The 17,487-nt window shown below is 33.5% G+C and overlaps 1 protein-coding gene and 1 non-coding gene across 2 annotated transcripts in view; both read right to left on the bottom strand.

Annotated features, from left to right (window-relative positions):
• Positions 1-17,487, bottom strand: part of LOC123701284 — a 112,787-nt gene that overhangs the window by 75,526 nt on the left and 19,774 nt on the right. Inside the window, exons 2-8 of the mRNA XM_045648707.1 lie at positions 15,863-15,943; positions 15,020-15,176; positions 11,379-11,524; positions 10,523-10,648; positions 8,270-8,496; positions 7,844-7,946; positions 3,960-6,540 (exon numbers count right to left, since the gene is read on the bottom strand). Of these exons, the coding sequence (XP_045504663.1) occupies positions 3,960-6,540; positions 7,844-7,946; positions 8,270-8,496; positions 10,523-10,648; positions 11,379-11,524; positions 15,020-15,176; positions 15,863-15,943 (3,421 nt within the window). The remainder of the gene's footprint in view (positions 1-3,959; positions 6,541-7,843; positions 7,947-8,269; positions 8,497-10,522; positions 10,649-11,378; positions 11,525-15,019; positions 15,177-15,862; positions 15,944-17,487) is intronic.
• On the bottom strand, positions 16,506-16,587 carry Trnas-aga. Its single transcript has one exon. It is a non-coding gene; the product is annotated as a tRNA-Ser (tRNA).

Raw genomic sequence — 17,487 nt, 5'->3', positions numbered from 1 at the left:
TTATATAATACTAGCTTTCCACCCGCGGCATCGCCCGCGCAGTCAAAGAAAAACCCACATAGTTCCCATTCCCGTGGGATTTCCGGGATAAAACCTATCCTATGTCCTTTCTCGGGTATCAAAATATCTCTATACCACATGCAAATTGGTTCAGTAGTTAAGACGTGATTGAGTAACAGACAGACAGACAGAGTTACTTTCGCATTTATAATATTAGTATATGGATACTCATATTAAATGCTAAAATCATTGTATAGTAATCATATATTTGTATAGCATTAACATTTTAAGAGCTACGAACGTGTATTGTTTATAATAACTATACTAATATCACTGATATTGACACAAAAGTTGAACTATATCGAGCTAATTAGGCAAAGTACCCTCAACACCCCGCTTGACTTTCTTCTCAACATAAGATTTTTCTAACATATCTTGGCTAATAAGTATATTCTAGTTTACTATCTTGAAACTTCACAAAATGTACGTACCCTACTTTCACATCTATAATCGATCTTCATAAAATTTCAAACATATTCCTTAATTAGAACAATAGGGTATTAAGAACCTAATCTTATTATAATAGCTAGAGGTAACTTTATTGATGCATTACACATGTTACAATATGTAGTTAAAACCTCATGTAGCAAAAATTGTTACTTTTTTATCGTAGGTATTACCTATTTTTTATTATTTATCTCTCTATATAAAAATAAAACCCGTTTTCCTTAGTCACGGCATCACGCGTGAACGGAACGATTTCGATAATTCTTTTTTTTATTATATTCGTACGTTCTTATTTAGAGAAAACGTAAATAGGTACCACGGGCGAAGCCGGGGCGGAACGCTAGTTATAAATTATATATCAATGGGGCCTATTTACTGCTTTGAATGCATTCATATCATATATTTTAAAAGAATTAATACGTCCGAAATTATTTATTATTTTTACACATACGTAAACATATGGTACTCAATTATATAAGTTTTACAATACTATATTTACTTAACATTTTCTAAATGAACTAAACAATTGAACGGTTAGGCCATTAACTTTCACGTTTATCGTAGCGGTATTTATTTGATCAGGTGCACTACAATCGCAAGTAAACTACAAAATTACTCAAAATTAACAATACGGTACTATTGGTAATGTATACAAACATATAAACACTTATGTTGGCGGTTTGCCAAAACCTAGATTGTGTTATATTTCCGTCTTGCGAACATTCGACAGCTAGAAACAAATCGGAGATGACAAATGTCACAGTATTGTAAAGTGTTGTATGTTTTTGACAGTTTCATAGTCCTAAAATTTTTTGTGATACCTATACATGGTACGGGTTATTATGGGATCATTTCAATTAATTTTCTTTTAAAAATGTAGAGAATACCTACCTATGCGTAAATCAACGTTGATTGATGGAACTATCACTGAAGTATCAATAACTCTTTTTCATTCTTTAATTGACACTTCACATAAAATAAATGTAATTCCATTATAATCCTAGATATTTAATTACAACATAGGACATGGGAAATAAGGCACTCAAATACAAGTGACGCTATTAAAACTTACTAGCTCATTTTGCTTTAGTAAAACTTCCTCAACGCTTCCGTATCTTTGGAACAATGTTGCAAACTACAGTATTACGAGAATTTAAAATTGGGTTATCGAGACCTTGGCATACTTTTATTTTAAAACAGATTCCCGAAATAAAGGTGACGTTCATACATTTCCAACGCAATATCCGTAACGCTTTGCAGATTGCGATAAACATTTAAACTTTTCCTTTAACTAATCGTATAAATAATAGGTAACATTTTCTATTCCTAAATCCTAACTGCGATAAAAATAATCTATCCACAACCTAACATTTATTACACAAAAAACGCATTCAAATACCCCAAAAAAAAAAAACTTACACAATCATCCATAATATCCTTGCAGGATCACAATTCACACACACACAAACATTTTGCACAGAACACACACAAACACTTGAACACACACGCTACGCACGGCGCGTACGCACGGCGCGACTGATGTTCTCTCGGATGGAACGCACGTGGACACCATAATCTTGTTATAAACTTTATAATGGCTCTAATTTGCGGTTATTTTTACACCGTCTTCGATGTATTATAGGCGGGAATTCTTTTACTGTTTGGTTGAGGATTTATTGAGAAAATATTAGTTAGAATTGCTGATACTTAAGTCTTGAGGGTTTAACAAGGAGTATAGAACATAAACGTTATCTTAAAAAATACAAGCATGATGCAATGTAGTTAATCTTCCCATCAATTATACCAAAAAATTTAATTATAATCTCTGGGTTAAGGCCTAAAAATATCCGATACCAAAATAGCACCTCTCACTAAATAGTTTCAAATTTAAAACAATCCAGTAGGAAATTTCTTAAACAGATTGCATAGCACAAAATTAAACACAGCAATTCATCCATTGTACATTATTACAACATACTGCGCCTGCGCATGTGTCGTGTTAGCAGAGCTTTCTCACGACATCTTAATCATAGTCTATTAGTTGATGCGCCTTGTAATCCACGACACGCATGGTGAGTGGTTTTATACCATAATAAAAGTTATTAAGAACAATAAGATTATTTAGAAACCCCTTCTTTTGTCGTACTTACTTATTATTACTTTTAGTTTTATTTCAGTTGCATAAAAGAAGCTGCACCTACGACAACATTTTACCGCCCATTATATACAAATTTAATTTAGTTTTACTTGTATTTGGGTATGTTATATTTTTATTGATTCAAATATTGCAGTAATTAACCTCGGATCCTATTAAGCTAATTGTCAAAAAATGTATCTCAAAAAACGAAAAATGTTTATAAACATTACTAAATACAATTTAACAGTTATCTATTTCAAAGATGCTTCCAATTTCCAAGAGACGTTTCACATAATATGTTAGCAAAGCTGAGAGCTGACCTACTACTTAGAGATTCCAATGCCAGGACACGTTTGCCCCCATTTCTTGAGAATGTTTCGAATATTCTAGACGCTCTAACTTCGTTACTGACATAGTTTAGGACAAAAACTATGAATACACATTTGAACTATTTTGAATATTATGGTAAATAATAAAGCAAACAAGACCATTAACTTCTTGGATACCCTGGAATTTTTTTTCCGAGCATTTTCTAAATCAATTATTATGTTTCTAACATTATAAAATTTATTTATAACGTTCAATACGTAAATAAACCAACATCTATTGTCCTGAAAGCCATACTCTTCGCCGTCATCGTTTTTCTTCCAAACTATTACGTTAAACATACCGATAATTTAGGAACCTTAAATACATCCACAGGTCAAACCTTAATTAATTACATTATAGCGTGACGAGCAACAGGTCATGGGTGGGCCGAGTGATTTTAAAAGGCATTTAACATTAAAGGTGAAATAAAATTTCTATTTAATTAATATGAATTAGGAACGGGACGTGGGAAAGTCAAGGTTAATTTGAAATTTCACTTAATTACACAAATACGCTGAAAACTTTATGGATAAAAATATTTCAGGTTATATGTGATATTATGTCAAAGTATAAATGAAAATTATTTAGTAGGAAAACCAAATTAGAAATCTTCAAAAAAGTTTAAGGGTATGAAATTAATATATGACTAGAAACAAGTCTATGATATTAAATTAATAATGTTTGTTAATAAAAGTGTACTAATAAGGGAGTACATAAATTCCTTAGAATAAGCATATAAATACGTCACATAGATACATTTACACAGAAAGCAACCTGTAATAAAGAACATTTGAGTACACTTGACTCCAAACTTTATGGCGGCTGTGAATATCGTGCGAGTCGCTGCGCACACAATTCGTTGTGTCACTGGGACGCGAAAACCTACTCGACTTACAACTGATATCCGAGCCGCCATAAAGATTGGCGTGACCTGTAGCAAACTTACCGAAACTTTGCTATACTCGTGCTGGTGCCTGTGCGGCGCGCAACTGGAGGCTGCACTCGACACGCTGAGCGCGTCGCCCTCACTCGCGCCCTCCGCCTCGTCCCAGCGGCGCCGCGACCCGCTGCGAACCAACCCCGCGCCGCGCTCAAGCGAAGCCGACGCGCACGACCCCGGAACACCGCTGTCCGAGCAATCGGACGAGGACTTATCCCCCCCACATTCACCCTCTTCGTCTAAATCGTCCAACCCGCGCGTCAAAGTACTCCCGAAACGAAACGAATCGCTATGCTTCCATGGACGCTTCGTTGCGCTGACGTCAGACTTTATCGTGTCCGCGTCAGAACTGTCCTCGTCCGATTGCACGCTACCCGACCCGTCGGAACCGTCATCGGACGATTCCTCCATGCAAGTTTTAAATGACGAATCGGATATAATTGTGACGTTCGAGTTGCATGACTGCAACGACCAGTGACCAGAGTGTTCCGAGGAGTTCGACTTGTTCAGCGGAAGATCAGAAGCACACAGAGATTTAGAATCGGTCGATGTTGATCTATTTGAATTCAATGACATAACCTCAGATATATCTTTAAGTGAATAAGGCCTAGCCGTCGACGATATAGAAGAATGTGGTGACATTTCGACGTATGTGTAACTGTCGCGATTTGCTTTATTAGATTTTGAATCATTCCTTTCTAAAATATCTTGCACGTTTACTACGGCGTAAGGCTCTTCTAAATTGGACGGCACAGATTTATTTTTCGTTAAACCGGTTTTTTGTTTGGTCAAAGAAAGAGTCGTCTCTAACGTGATGTCTGGAGTCGATATACTTTTCTTTATGGCAGAGAATTTTACGATTAAGTCTATAGGAGAATCTCGCTTATTTGCGTGTAATGAACATTTCCCTGAATCACAGAAACATCTAAATGATGTAGAAATCATTTCCATTCTATCTCTTAATACGTCCATATCTATAGTTACAGTCTCTTCACTTTTAGGCGGAATATCTAATAGATCTTCAGCGCTGTTGTGGAATTTGGGAGGTTTAGCTCTACAAAAACATATAGCGGTTTCAAAATAACTTTTTCGTTTTTCATTAGTTTTAGTCAATGAAGAATCTGTGCTTATGGTGTCTGTGTTGAAAATAGAGAGAAACTCCTGAACAGTGGGACCTTTATACACACAATGGCCTGTGCCTCTTATGTGGTAGTGAGCTAACGTTTCTTTTAAGAATGCATCATTCCATTTTGGCAAATCTCTAACATTTATTGAATTTCTATCAACTTCAATATTAGTGAATGTTTTATGTCTAAACAGGACTTTCTTTTTAACAGTTCTTTCTGTTTTCTTACTGGGCAATGTACCCGTCATCGACAAATACATAGATTTTTCATCAACTTCACCGCTACAATCGACATTTTCTAATGCACTCGCTTCTGTTATATCAGAATATTCCGAAGCATTCGATTGAGTTCGATTTATACTGGATTTACTATTTTCTTTTCGCGAGACCAATTTGCGACCGTGGCGAAAAGATCTCGATTTTTCAGATAATAATATATCTTCTAAATTTGTCTCATCAATCATAGAATCGGAAGATAATGTGGAAGATCTACTAACACTGGGTGAAGACTTATTAGATTGAGTTGGAAAGAACGTTCTTTTGGGAGGTTCAGGTGCTTTACGGACGGGAATAATAATATTTTCGTACACTGTTGGTTTTTCTGCGTTAAAATTAGGTTCTATGACAGGAATATGTGTACGTTTCGCTGGCTTTGGAGACAGGGTGTCATTCTTTTCTAGCACAAAGTTAGCGTAAATGGTGTTATTGTTGTTCGAATTATCTGGTATAAGGGAACGTGGTGGAGGTTTAGGTTTTGACACTGCAATTATATCATTGACTTCTTTCGTTTGAACAAAGGAACTAGTTACAATTGAACTGGAAAACTCGTACGATTCGTAACATTCGTTAACTAGATGAGCCGATTCTGAAGACATATTGGATATCGTTGATTTCCTATTATTTTGAGGTCTTGGTTCGAAAATATCTTGTATTGCAGTTGGATTAACCGCTTCAACTACATTTCTACTATCCTGAATATTATTATCACTGTCTACTTCTGCAATAACGATGGATTCTGGTAAAGATTCTCTCGAATCACTAAGTTCATTATTTTCAGATATGTTTGGCAGGGAATTTTTAAAACCTGGACAACTTCTATTACTCCTATTCACAGTGGAATCTCTATTTAAAGTTCCTACTCTATCTAAAGAAATCGTATCGAATTCATCATTACAAACAATTTCACCAGACTCCTCTTTCTTTGCCAATCTTTTGAAAAATTTACTATTCCCTATATGCAAGGCGTTTGAATTAGATTTTACTTCAGACTTTGTTTTGACATCGACATTCGATTCTGTTATGTTAGTAATGTTAGGAGCAGAGTTAAACTTTGCTTTAAGGCCCAAGCATTTTGAAGCAAGCTTTTTAACGAAACTTTGAGATGGATTTCGTGTTACAAGTGATGAAGATGAAGTTGAAAAGCTATCATTTATATTATTTTTCGGGGTCTCGGGGGCTGTCCTGTAAAACACATAAAGCAACAAAAATAAATCATGGGTAAAAAAATAAAACAAATTATAATAATAAGGGTATCTTGAACGTATCTACCACCACCAAAAAGAAAAAAACAAACCAAACAATACTACTTTCTAGCACATTTCTGCTAACTATATCAACAAAGCCTTCTATTAAAACGAAGCGAGGTACTACAATAATTCCAGATGCTAAATATAATTTAGTTACATCACAACGTAACATTTTAATTTCCTCTAACTTTCTAAAGCCTTTGTTAGATCAGAAATTCTTTTAACGGTATCATTTTCAACGTAAAAAGTGTACGTTTCGTTTATATTAATTTTGTTTGAATGTGCTATCTCAGCCGGTCCTTTGCCTGCCATCAAAGGACGGTAGTCTTTATCTCGTGTACAAACTCGTACCTGACCGTTTTCTAGGCAAAATCAAAGGGACGGAAGATTTTAATGAGACTCGCATTGAGTTTTTGTTTTGCATCCTTTAAAGAAGTGCTACGTACATTTTTAACGATTGTTCGTTCTGCTTCTTTACAAATATGGATTCCGAACAATGAGTATCCATTGTAATGTGCTGATAATAAAATAATGATCGAAAAAAATTGCAAGGCGAACGCTTAGACGGTTGATAATTGCGATACGGCTTAGTATTTCAGGGGGTTCATTATAATTTTGTGAAAATTTAAATTAAACGTAAATTATAACTTGTGCGATACATGAAAAGCACATCGCTAAGACAGCAATCAAGGGGTTCAAAGGTGGCACGTAGTATGTTATAATTGAGCCGCTCTCCAATTAAAACATACATTTAGTCTAAAGAGTATTCCGAGTAATTACAGGGAGGGATTCCTTTAAGATAACACGTATTTAGAAGACGTTTATATATGTCAAATGTGATTAGTGCATGCAATGTTAGTGGGTTAACGAGCAACAGAAAAAAACAGAAAGATGCTTTACAAGTCACCCCTTTGGTTATAGAAGTTGTATTGCGCGAAAGATTTAGGGCGGAATGTTTTAAATACTAACTGGGTTTTAGTCGTTATCAATTTTAGATACGCTATTTCAAGAAACATAATTATGTTATAATTAGTTGACGCGTTAAAAATCTTTACACTATTATTGCGCATTGTATTTAGAAACTTATACAAAGACTTAAAAATATTAACAAAGTAGAGAAATTTGTCACACAACATAAAACAGATTTCAAGAAAATTCATTCATATTTAGTTATCAAAAATCAGTTTCAAATGTTATAGATTAATTAATGATATATAAATTAATATTTTTATACTCACATGACGAGTTGGTGGGGATAACTAGTGGGGCTGCAGTCTTGTACTGGGAACGGTGGTAGGTCCTCTTCGCTTTCGTAGTTATTACGAGCCATACTTTCGTATTCTATTGAAACAAACATTATTTTAAGAAGTGGATATTTTTGTTGAATTTATTATAAATTGAAGGAAATGCGATTAAGTAGACTACAGATTTTTAGTCATTGAATATTGGACTGATATAAATTATGATTGCAGATTATTTACAGACTTCGAAACTAATGTTTTGATTGTGGACATGTTTACTGATAAATTACATAATAATAATTCTTCAGAAAAGGAATTAACCAACTTTATACGTTGCGAAATAAGAAGAAGTAACCACTACAAGCTTGGCTAAAACACGAATAGTTTGTAGTTTGTAAGTCTGTCCCTCTCCTAACTACCCACCTCGTATAACCCTCCGGACCCGTCTGGTGGCCTCTTCCGAATAATCTGCCAGCAGATCCTCTACCGTCTTCCCTCTGCCATCTAACGCTCGCAGATCAGCGCCTTTCGCTAACAATATCCGTACGACAGACGCTTTGCCAAAACACGCAGCGTCGTGGAGGGGTGTGCCTGAGTTTGTGCGTATGTTCGGGTCTATGCCCGCCGCTAGGAGCAGGGAGACCACTTCCCTGGGAGAAATTTGGGTTGTCTATTTATGGACAAACTATGTAGTTGAATAGCGCAAATTTGGCAAAATAATACCAAATTGCGTTGTTCAATTAAGAAGGGATGTCTTTACGCGTGATTGTAACATTTTTCATTGATGCGATGATTTTTTATTTTTTGGTCGAAGCGTGATACAAATATTTTATAGCATTCCTTGATGAAGGGACAATCGAACACAAAAATAAGTTTTCAATTCGATCCAGTAGTTCCAGAAAGAGTTGTTATTGCACCATTAGAGGTCCAATAATGTCACAATAATATTAATTTTTATGTAAACTCCTCTGAATTGTTAATAACATAAAAAAAATTCAACATTATTAACTATCACCTACTAGCGTATTTATTAACAATGGTACAATAGAATAACAAGGTTTTTAGGAACGGGTTTTTAAAATTATGTTAATTAATTTAATTTCATTATACTTCTATGTTTAATGTTATGATATAAATTCATCAAATACTTTAATAACAAAAACGTTATAACTCACCAAATACCTTAATTGGTTACGTGACTATATATTGACTTTGTACAAACACTATTTTGCGTTATGACAACAAAAATAGAAATGATAAAAAGCGAACAATTGATACACGACAATTTAATTGCACGCGTTTATCAGCGAATTGATACCGCGAATAGTGACAAATGAAAAGTGAAACACAAACAGCACAGAACAAATATTAACGCTCCGATGCGAATTGCATATTTATGAACCTTTTTTAACGAATCCAACCAAACTTCTGACATATAGATAAAGTTAATTTGATAAGTGATGTGTGTTATAATAAAATGATGAGCAGGAATTAACACTTGTCCAAAATTAACTTATAAATAATATAATGTGATTAAATTAAAACAAGTATAAAGTTAATTTTGTATGTGACGTGTGTAATAACAATATGACGAAGAGGAAATTATGCTTAATATCCAAAATGTACTAATAATATAATGTGATTAAAATTAAACATTCCGCAGTAAGGCGGGGAATCCGCAGATGCGTAATCTATATGACATATTATTTTGTATAGTAGATCGAGAGGTCGTGAAATTATCTTACAATAATAATGTGATAATACTTTTGCCCTGATAAGAATTCATAGATGCCCTTAATGAAAAGAACATTTTAATTTTATTTCAATAAAATTGGTCCTTTGGAGTAATTTCCAACGGAACTAAAAAAAATATAGGGATGGTGACTGCAATTCTGTATTTGTGTTCTGTACCTACCTAGTATTAGACAGTTATACATTTAATTTGAACAAACGAACCATTTGAAAGACCAAAAAACGTCGTCTTACATTTTACAACAACCAACACTAATTCTCAACACCTAACATCGTCAACAATGTCGATTGGAGCGTTATAACGAACGAATGAATATGAATATGCCAATCGCGCCGGTATCCCCTTCTGTTACATTAGCATGTATTAATATTCAATGGTAAATAGTTGCTCAGATTGTAGTGCACGAGCGACAACACAAGGGATGGAACGTGTGACGGATGTATCAAGAATTACATGGTGGTTTAATAATTATTTGGAGCTTAGGTAGTTTTTAGCTCAGTCTCCCCTTGGTACCGAGGTAATTAAATGAGGTATTAGACCAGTCTCAATAAAATAATGTTTTATTTTACTATCTTGGTATTTGAAGTATATAATAGAATGTTAACCGTTACAAAAACAATTTATATGCATGTATAGGTACGATTAGTCACTGATATGCTTTATCAATGAAATGTTAAACAATTAATTGGAATTTCTATTATATTTCCTAGTAACAATCAATTGCAAAGGATAGTGAAAATTATTTTGAAGTCTAATTGATTTTTGTAGTAAAATAATTTAAACAAATAATTTGAACTATGTATATCATCAATTTGAATCATTCATGTTATGATTATTATTTTTAAGTAATATGAATTAAAAGGACATTAACGATTTTTGCTTAATTTATCTCCACGTGGATTATGAATATATAAAATACTCACTTGTGACCATTCTTGCTGGCTCTATGCAACGGCGTTGACGAAAACGATCGAACTTTCCAATTGGGATACTTGTACGGCTGTACTAGCATCGGTTGCACTCGCAACAAATGCTGGACCGTTTCCAACCTGTTGATGGAATTAAAATACAAAGAAATTAAAAAAAAAACTTCTCCAAAATTCAGTATAAAACTTCTTATGATCATAATAAATAGATTATTCTCAGAAACATAATTAGATAATTTCCAACAGTATGTTTGTAAAAATTAAAAAGTACAAAATCACAATATTTATTTTAGTTGATAAAAGAGTTTCCTTTTTAAATAATATTTTCTCGCAAGAAACTTCTATTTTAATCGTACAATGCACATTTTTTATCCTAGGTTTCTGCATTTAATTGACAGGAGAATTCAATGAATTTGTAAAGGAAATTTCCGATACAACCGCAGCTAGAACGAAGGGAATTAAAAACGTTATTTTAAAATAAAATTATTTTTTACCTAATTTGCTAGATTTGATTTATGTTTTCTGAATACATTCACATCATAAAAGCCAACGATAGTGTGAATCATGTTCACAATAGAAATAAGTAAACATGTACTTTTTTATTAAAAAAAAAAACAACTGGTCACGAAAATAATTTTCCTACCAATCTTTTTGGGTAATTTTTCCATTATTTTTTGGATTTTTTTTTTCAAATATTACATGTACAACATCAAAACCACCCTCCATATTGCGCGGCGAGATCTAAAGCGCTCTCCTGCTTAATGGATACAAAAATGATATTCCTACCCCCATTTTTTTATTTTTTCAGAAATAACACCACTTTATCATATAGAAAGGAAAAAATCGAACCTACCGTCCATATTGAGCAGCCAGATCCAAAGCGCTCTCCTGTTTAATGTTCCTAATGTTGACGTCAGCGCCGCGGGCTATGAGCTGCGCGACCACGTTGACGAAACCGAACTGAGCAGCCATTAACAGCGCTGTCTCTTGGTCTAGCGTCTGTAATAAAGGGTGTGCGGTAATAATCTTGGAAGTAATTACCTAATGAAATAGTAAGTATTAAGTAGCAAAGTAATAGATCTGCAGTAACAAAAAAATTTGGAAAATCCAAAATCAATCGACGCTAAATGATATAAGCATTTTCAATAATGCTTATTTAAAAATGCACATATTACTGGCGTTTTGACCGTGTTAAGGAATTTTCAAGAGGAATTAGATGTTTCACCACGGAAAAAAGTAGCCATAGATATATAGCTCTAGCCTCCAGACTATCTCCAGATATAAAAATCATACCATCAAATCGCTCTTTTGCGACGTAAAAAAAAGTATTCTGCGACAATAGTCTCAAGCTTAGAAATAAAATTTATTTGTCCAGTTCTAACCCGACGTAATCAGCCGTAAAGATGCTATCTAAAATTAACTGTTAGAATAAATGAACCCTGTTTTTTCTCTTCATTAAAGAGTTTATAGCAGTTAAACTGAAAGCAATTTTTTTTTTGTAATTATTTGTTAGTTAGTTAGAAAAACTTTGTTCTAACTTCAAATGCCCGGTTCCTATATTCAACGGATCGTCATAGTATCAAAGCTACTATCCGTTTTTCTAGAACTAACTACGAGTCGTTATTACCGTTCCACAATTTTATTTCTTGACGTGCTATCGACGGACATCCGTTGGTCATAAAAATACCGAGCCCTCTTCACTCACAGATGTGCGTTTCGTTATAAGCCAAATTGAAATTAAAATAACACAAAATTCAGGACAAAATAATTTAAATATACAGCCGAATTATAAACTTTAAGAATAAAGTTTCTTATTAATAAAGAACTAATACTAAAGAACTATATATTTGTAGACATCTGCGTGATAATTTTCCTTCTAAACAACCTAATGCGTTACACAGAAAGCAAAAACGGAACGTTTTTCTCGCGCACGCGTGCATTGCTTGTCAGTTGTCAAATTATTGTCATTCATTGTTGATTGATGATTCATTGTCAAGTTTTATAATTAAAGAATAACAATACAACGACCACTGTTTATATATTTATTAAAAATGGATATTACGCCGGTAAGTACGCCTTTATATTTCTTCTTTAAAATCGTCTGCCGCTTACTTTTTGCTTCGGACACTTTTAAAGTCAAACATATATTTCTGTTACAGAAATCGAAGAAGGCTATGAGTAAAGACGAGATTGCTCAATTATTATAACCAGTAAGGAGACTAATGCTTCTACGAATAAATTAAAGGATGAATGTTGGACTTCGTTGACCAACACATTTAATGCAAAAATTGGTCAAATACCTACCAGGAAAACTTTTTATTTTCAGCCAAAAAATTCAAACATAATAAGGATGATGGACAAATATTATGAAGAAATAATTGAAATACTGAACACACAATAATTGAAATACTGAACACACAATAACTAATTAATTTTTGTATATTATTAAGCAATATATCTAGACATACGGTAGAAAAAGAATTTGTTAGGTAGTGCTAAATGTAAATCTTATGTAAAAAATTTATTTAGTTCAGAGAGCCTATTACAGCGTTAAGGAATATAATATAGAAGATGATAATCGATGGAGGGTTGTCGTGTAAGAATCACAGGACAGTTCTTTGGCATACTTATATTATGTAGTTACATATTACTATGTAAAATTAAACTGTAATAAAAAAATAAAACTTTTATTCCATTTTATTATGTACTTTTATTTATTTTTTATTATTTACAATACAATGTTTAAAAAATTCATTTCTACATTGCAAACATAGACATACATATAAATATACTAGTGGTCCGCCCCGGCTTCGCCCTTGAAATACTGAACACACAATAACTAATTAATTTTTGTATATTATTAAGCAATATATCTAGACACACGGTAGAAAAAGAATTTGTTAGTGCTAAATGTAAATCTTATGTAAAAAATGTATTTAGTTCAGAGAGCCTATTACAGCGTTAAGGAATATAATATAGAAGATGATAATCAATGGAGGGTTGTCGCGTATATAATCACAGGACAGTTCTTTGGCATATATTATGTAGTTACATAATATTACTATGTAAAATTAAACATAGTTATAAAGAAATAAAACTTTTATTCCATTTTATTATGTACTTTTATTTATTTTTTATTATTTACAATACCTACAATGTTTAAAAAATTGATTTCTACATTGCAAACATAGACACATATATATACTAGTGGTCCGCCCCGGCTTCGCCCTTGGTACATGTTTATGTTTTCTTTCCATAATAACCATCCTCGTACTTCAAGGAACATTATAAAAAAATAATTATCGAAATCGGTCCACCCGTTCACGCGTGATGCCGCGGCCGTGACCAAGGGAAATAGGTCTGCCACTGATATCGATATTGTGCCTAAAGCATAGAACCTCAGCGTCAACAGTAATTGATGTTATGGAGATATGACCCCATGATTCCTGAAATGACAACATAAATTAGGTACCTATGTAATAAGGTTAGACGTGTTTGGTATAATATTAATGCCTCCATTAAACTAACCTGGCTCCTTTTATTCGTACGTCTGGATAAATTTCAAGAAGTAATTGTTCAACAGATTCTTTATCAAGTCGAAATCTCAATTGAAATTCGTGAGAATCCAGGGTCGCAAAAAAATCCACTCCTTCTCTATAATATATACTCTTTCACGCCCACTATCTTCTTCCGAAATTCGATATAATATTAAACACTTCTCTATCACTATCTGAACTCCACATTTCGATACTGAAGCGGAAACAATGAAATAGTAAGAATTTAACCGCCCGAAATCGACGGGTAAGCAAAATGCTATACGAATAGTAACTTTGACAGCATAATGACATTAAAAATATTTATAGGAACGCGATAAACTGTCTTCTCCATACAATATGCTTACCGTTCGTTAATAGTAACCCTCCCATCCGTCAGTAGGAAGCCGTCGGTAAGTTGCTTGACGAGACGTTTTTTATAGGAACGATTTTCGCTTACGCTTGGTTAATTATACTACTATTCGTAACTAAAACGGATCGTTTTTCAAATATAGGAACCGGGCATAAGTGCATCCAATTGTGACTGATCGTTTCATTGACTTCAAACTTTTGAGACTTGACTCATACTTGAATGCATTTATTAGAAAAATAACTTCTTTTCTTACTTTACGTTTCATACAAATTTTCAAGTCTATTTTTCGATAGGACGATTTTTGAAACTTCATATAATATGCAGGATGGATACACAGGTCCAAAATGTTAGTAGAAATCATTTTCGAAAAATATGTAATGTTATCTACCGTTTAACGAGTTTTAAAATTTTCCCTACTTTGAAAATGATAGGCTACTTTTTCCGCTGTTACTTCTAAATTATAAGACGAGATATTATAAGCTACTTGTTACCGCGCCGATTCTCGTTTCCATGGAAACTTCCTTTTACCACGCGGGCATAAGCACGGTCAACACCTGGGTACCAAAATATTAACCAAAATATACTCACCACATGATTAACATTTACTGGTGGGTTATTATGCGCTAGCAGCATAGCCACGATGTCTGAATCTCCCTTCCACGCGGCGAGGTGGAGGGGAGTGGCGCCCTTTTTGTCGGCCACGCATGGCGACGCGTCCACTGATAGTAGCAATCGTACTATTTCCCTGGGTGATAGGAAATCAATTATCAAGGCTAGGAAGGATTCAATAATCCTGTCTTTTCCCAGTCATATATAACATTTCAATAAATGTGATATGTAAGCGGGAAAAGACAGGATACTTAAGCAAGCAACAAACATGGAAAACCAATAATATGAATCGTTTTAATTAGGTATATAAAAAAGCGAAGTATCAGGCTGCATGTGACGGGTCTAATATATTATATGGTAGCTAATTAGTAATTATAAAAAAAATATACATAATTAAAACTCTGGCGCATATTATAGGCCGCAGGTGAAGACCAACATGTAAAATATTGCAATAATTTTCAAGACCTCTTAGGTACAGTTTTATATTGTTGTTATTTTGTTTACAAATAAAACGTAACTATTTGAGAGTGCGAATAAAAATAAACAAAATGAAGAAAAACAGCCAAATCCACACATTATTTCAATATTAATCGGCTTATTTTTTACTGAACACCTCACAATCTGTACAAAGTTGAATATATTTTTATGAAATACTTAGTACAAAAAATACTATATCTTAATTAAAATCATAATAGAATAAAACAAAAAACATACCTACGTTAAAACTCTACAATCAACATTTCAACGAACACAAAAAACCCAGTCATATAGACATCTACAAGGAAAAATCTTGCCGAAATGAATAAGTATTATAATACTAACTTGTGACCACGAAGACATGCGTGATGCAGCGGCGTGTACCCATTGTCATCTTGTACGTTAACACCGGCACCTCTTCTTAAACTGTTGACAAATACAATATATCTTAGTATAAACAATAAACGATAAAATTATAAATAACCATCGAAATGTATAGTAGAAATTGATCGGTATTAAATATTAATTAACAGTGAATTTTATTGAAGTGAAACTTCTTTATCGGGGTTGGATAAAAATTTAGTGTAACATTTTTGCGTTACGCTGTAGGCGTGACATTTTTGCGTTACGCCGTAGGCGTGATATTTTTGCGTTACGCGCCAACTTTTTCTTATCCCTAAGTTTCACTTCTTACGTGTGTACTCTAGTACCTACACGCACACATTTTTTTTTTTTATTTCCTTTTTGTCGAAATTGATATCGATATTTCAAATACATATTTAAAAATCATCAATAATGTCATTAATAATGTTATGTAAAGTTAAAACGTAAATTTAACGTGTTTCGTAGAATTGAGATTTGAGAAACATAAACAACCTAAAATTATCACAGCATATTGATTGAACAAGCATAACATGATAACAACAACCAATTAAATTGTATTCTGTATTTATTTAACACAAATCCAAAAACAAAAAAAAAAGAAATCCGCAGTCGGTAGGATTCGAACCTACGCTCCCAGAGGGAATCTGATTTCTAGTCAGACGCCTTAACCGCTCGGCCACGACTGCTACATGTGAACTTGCGAAAGTTGAATACATGTTGTACTCGTAACCTTTATCACACAAAATGAAGAACGAAATATTATATTGTTTGTTACCTAAATTAGGTATGTAATCATATTAAAAAAATACACGTATAATTTTATAGGTGGTCCACAAAACCACAAAGTTAAACCAGCCTCGGTTCAATAATTCAATAAACTTTTATATTTTATTTTCCTCCCAAATATGAATTTAACACATTCCACCTGTACGATTCTACAATGTCGTCACCTGATTAGCGACAAAGCCACTACCGTTAAAACTGTTTTATCCTCGAGATCGGCCTTGACACGCTACACAATTCATTATACAGGGGTCAAAGACCTCATTGAAACAATGGCCAGCCTGCATTCGCCTAATTTTAGGATTTACACTGTAAACAACCGTTACCCGCGGCATCTGTGCGGATTTAATTAAATAATTTCCATCCGAAACGTCGACCCAATTGCCGAGTGTAATTTGAGTAATGTTCATTTTTTATTATTAAGCAATTTACTTGTGACCCGGTTTTTACGTAAGTTTCCACGGATGTTCTAGTAAATAAAACATTGGTTTATTAATTTATTTTGTATGTGGGTTTAGAATAAATTATGTACAGGAATGTTAATATTGTATTAGCTGATGTTCTAAAAAATTAATTAGAAGGTTCTCCATTCTTAGCGTTTTTTAACCTGTTTGTGTTTTATCCGTCTCAAACGGTTACCTATGTGAGTCATGAGGTTCAGTTAACTAAATAAATATCATACCTATTTGTACAACCTATTGTGCTTTTGTCCAAAATCTCAGTACCTAACCCACTTAATATGTTCACATCTCTTTGAAGATTATTCCAATAACATTTACTTATAGAATTTAAGACTTCTTTTA

The sequence above is a fragment of the Colias croceus genome, chromosome 21 (genome assembly GCF_905220415.1).
Source record: "Colias croceus chromosome 21, ilColCroc2.1".
Lineage (NCBI taxonomy): Eukaryota > Metazoa > Arthropoda > Insecta > Lepidoptera > Pieridae > Colias > Colias croceus.
This window is presented reverse-complemented; position numbering and strand designations above follow the sequence as displayed.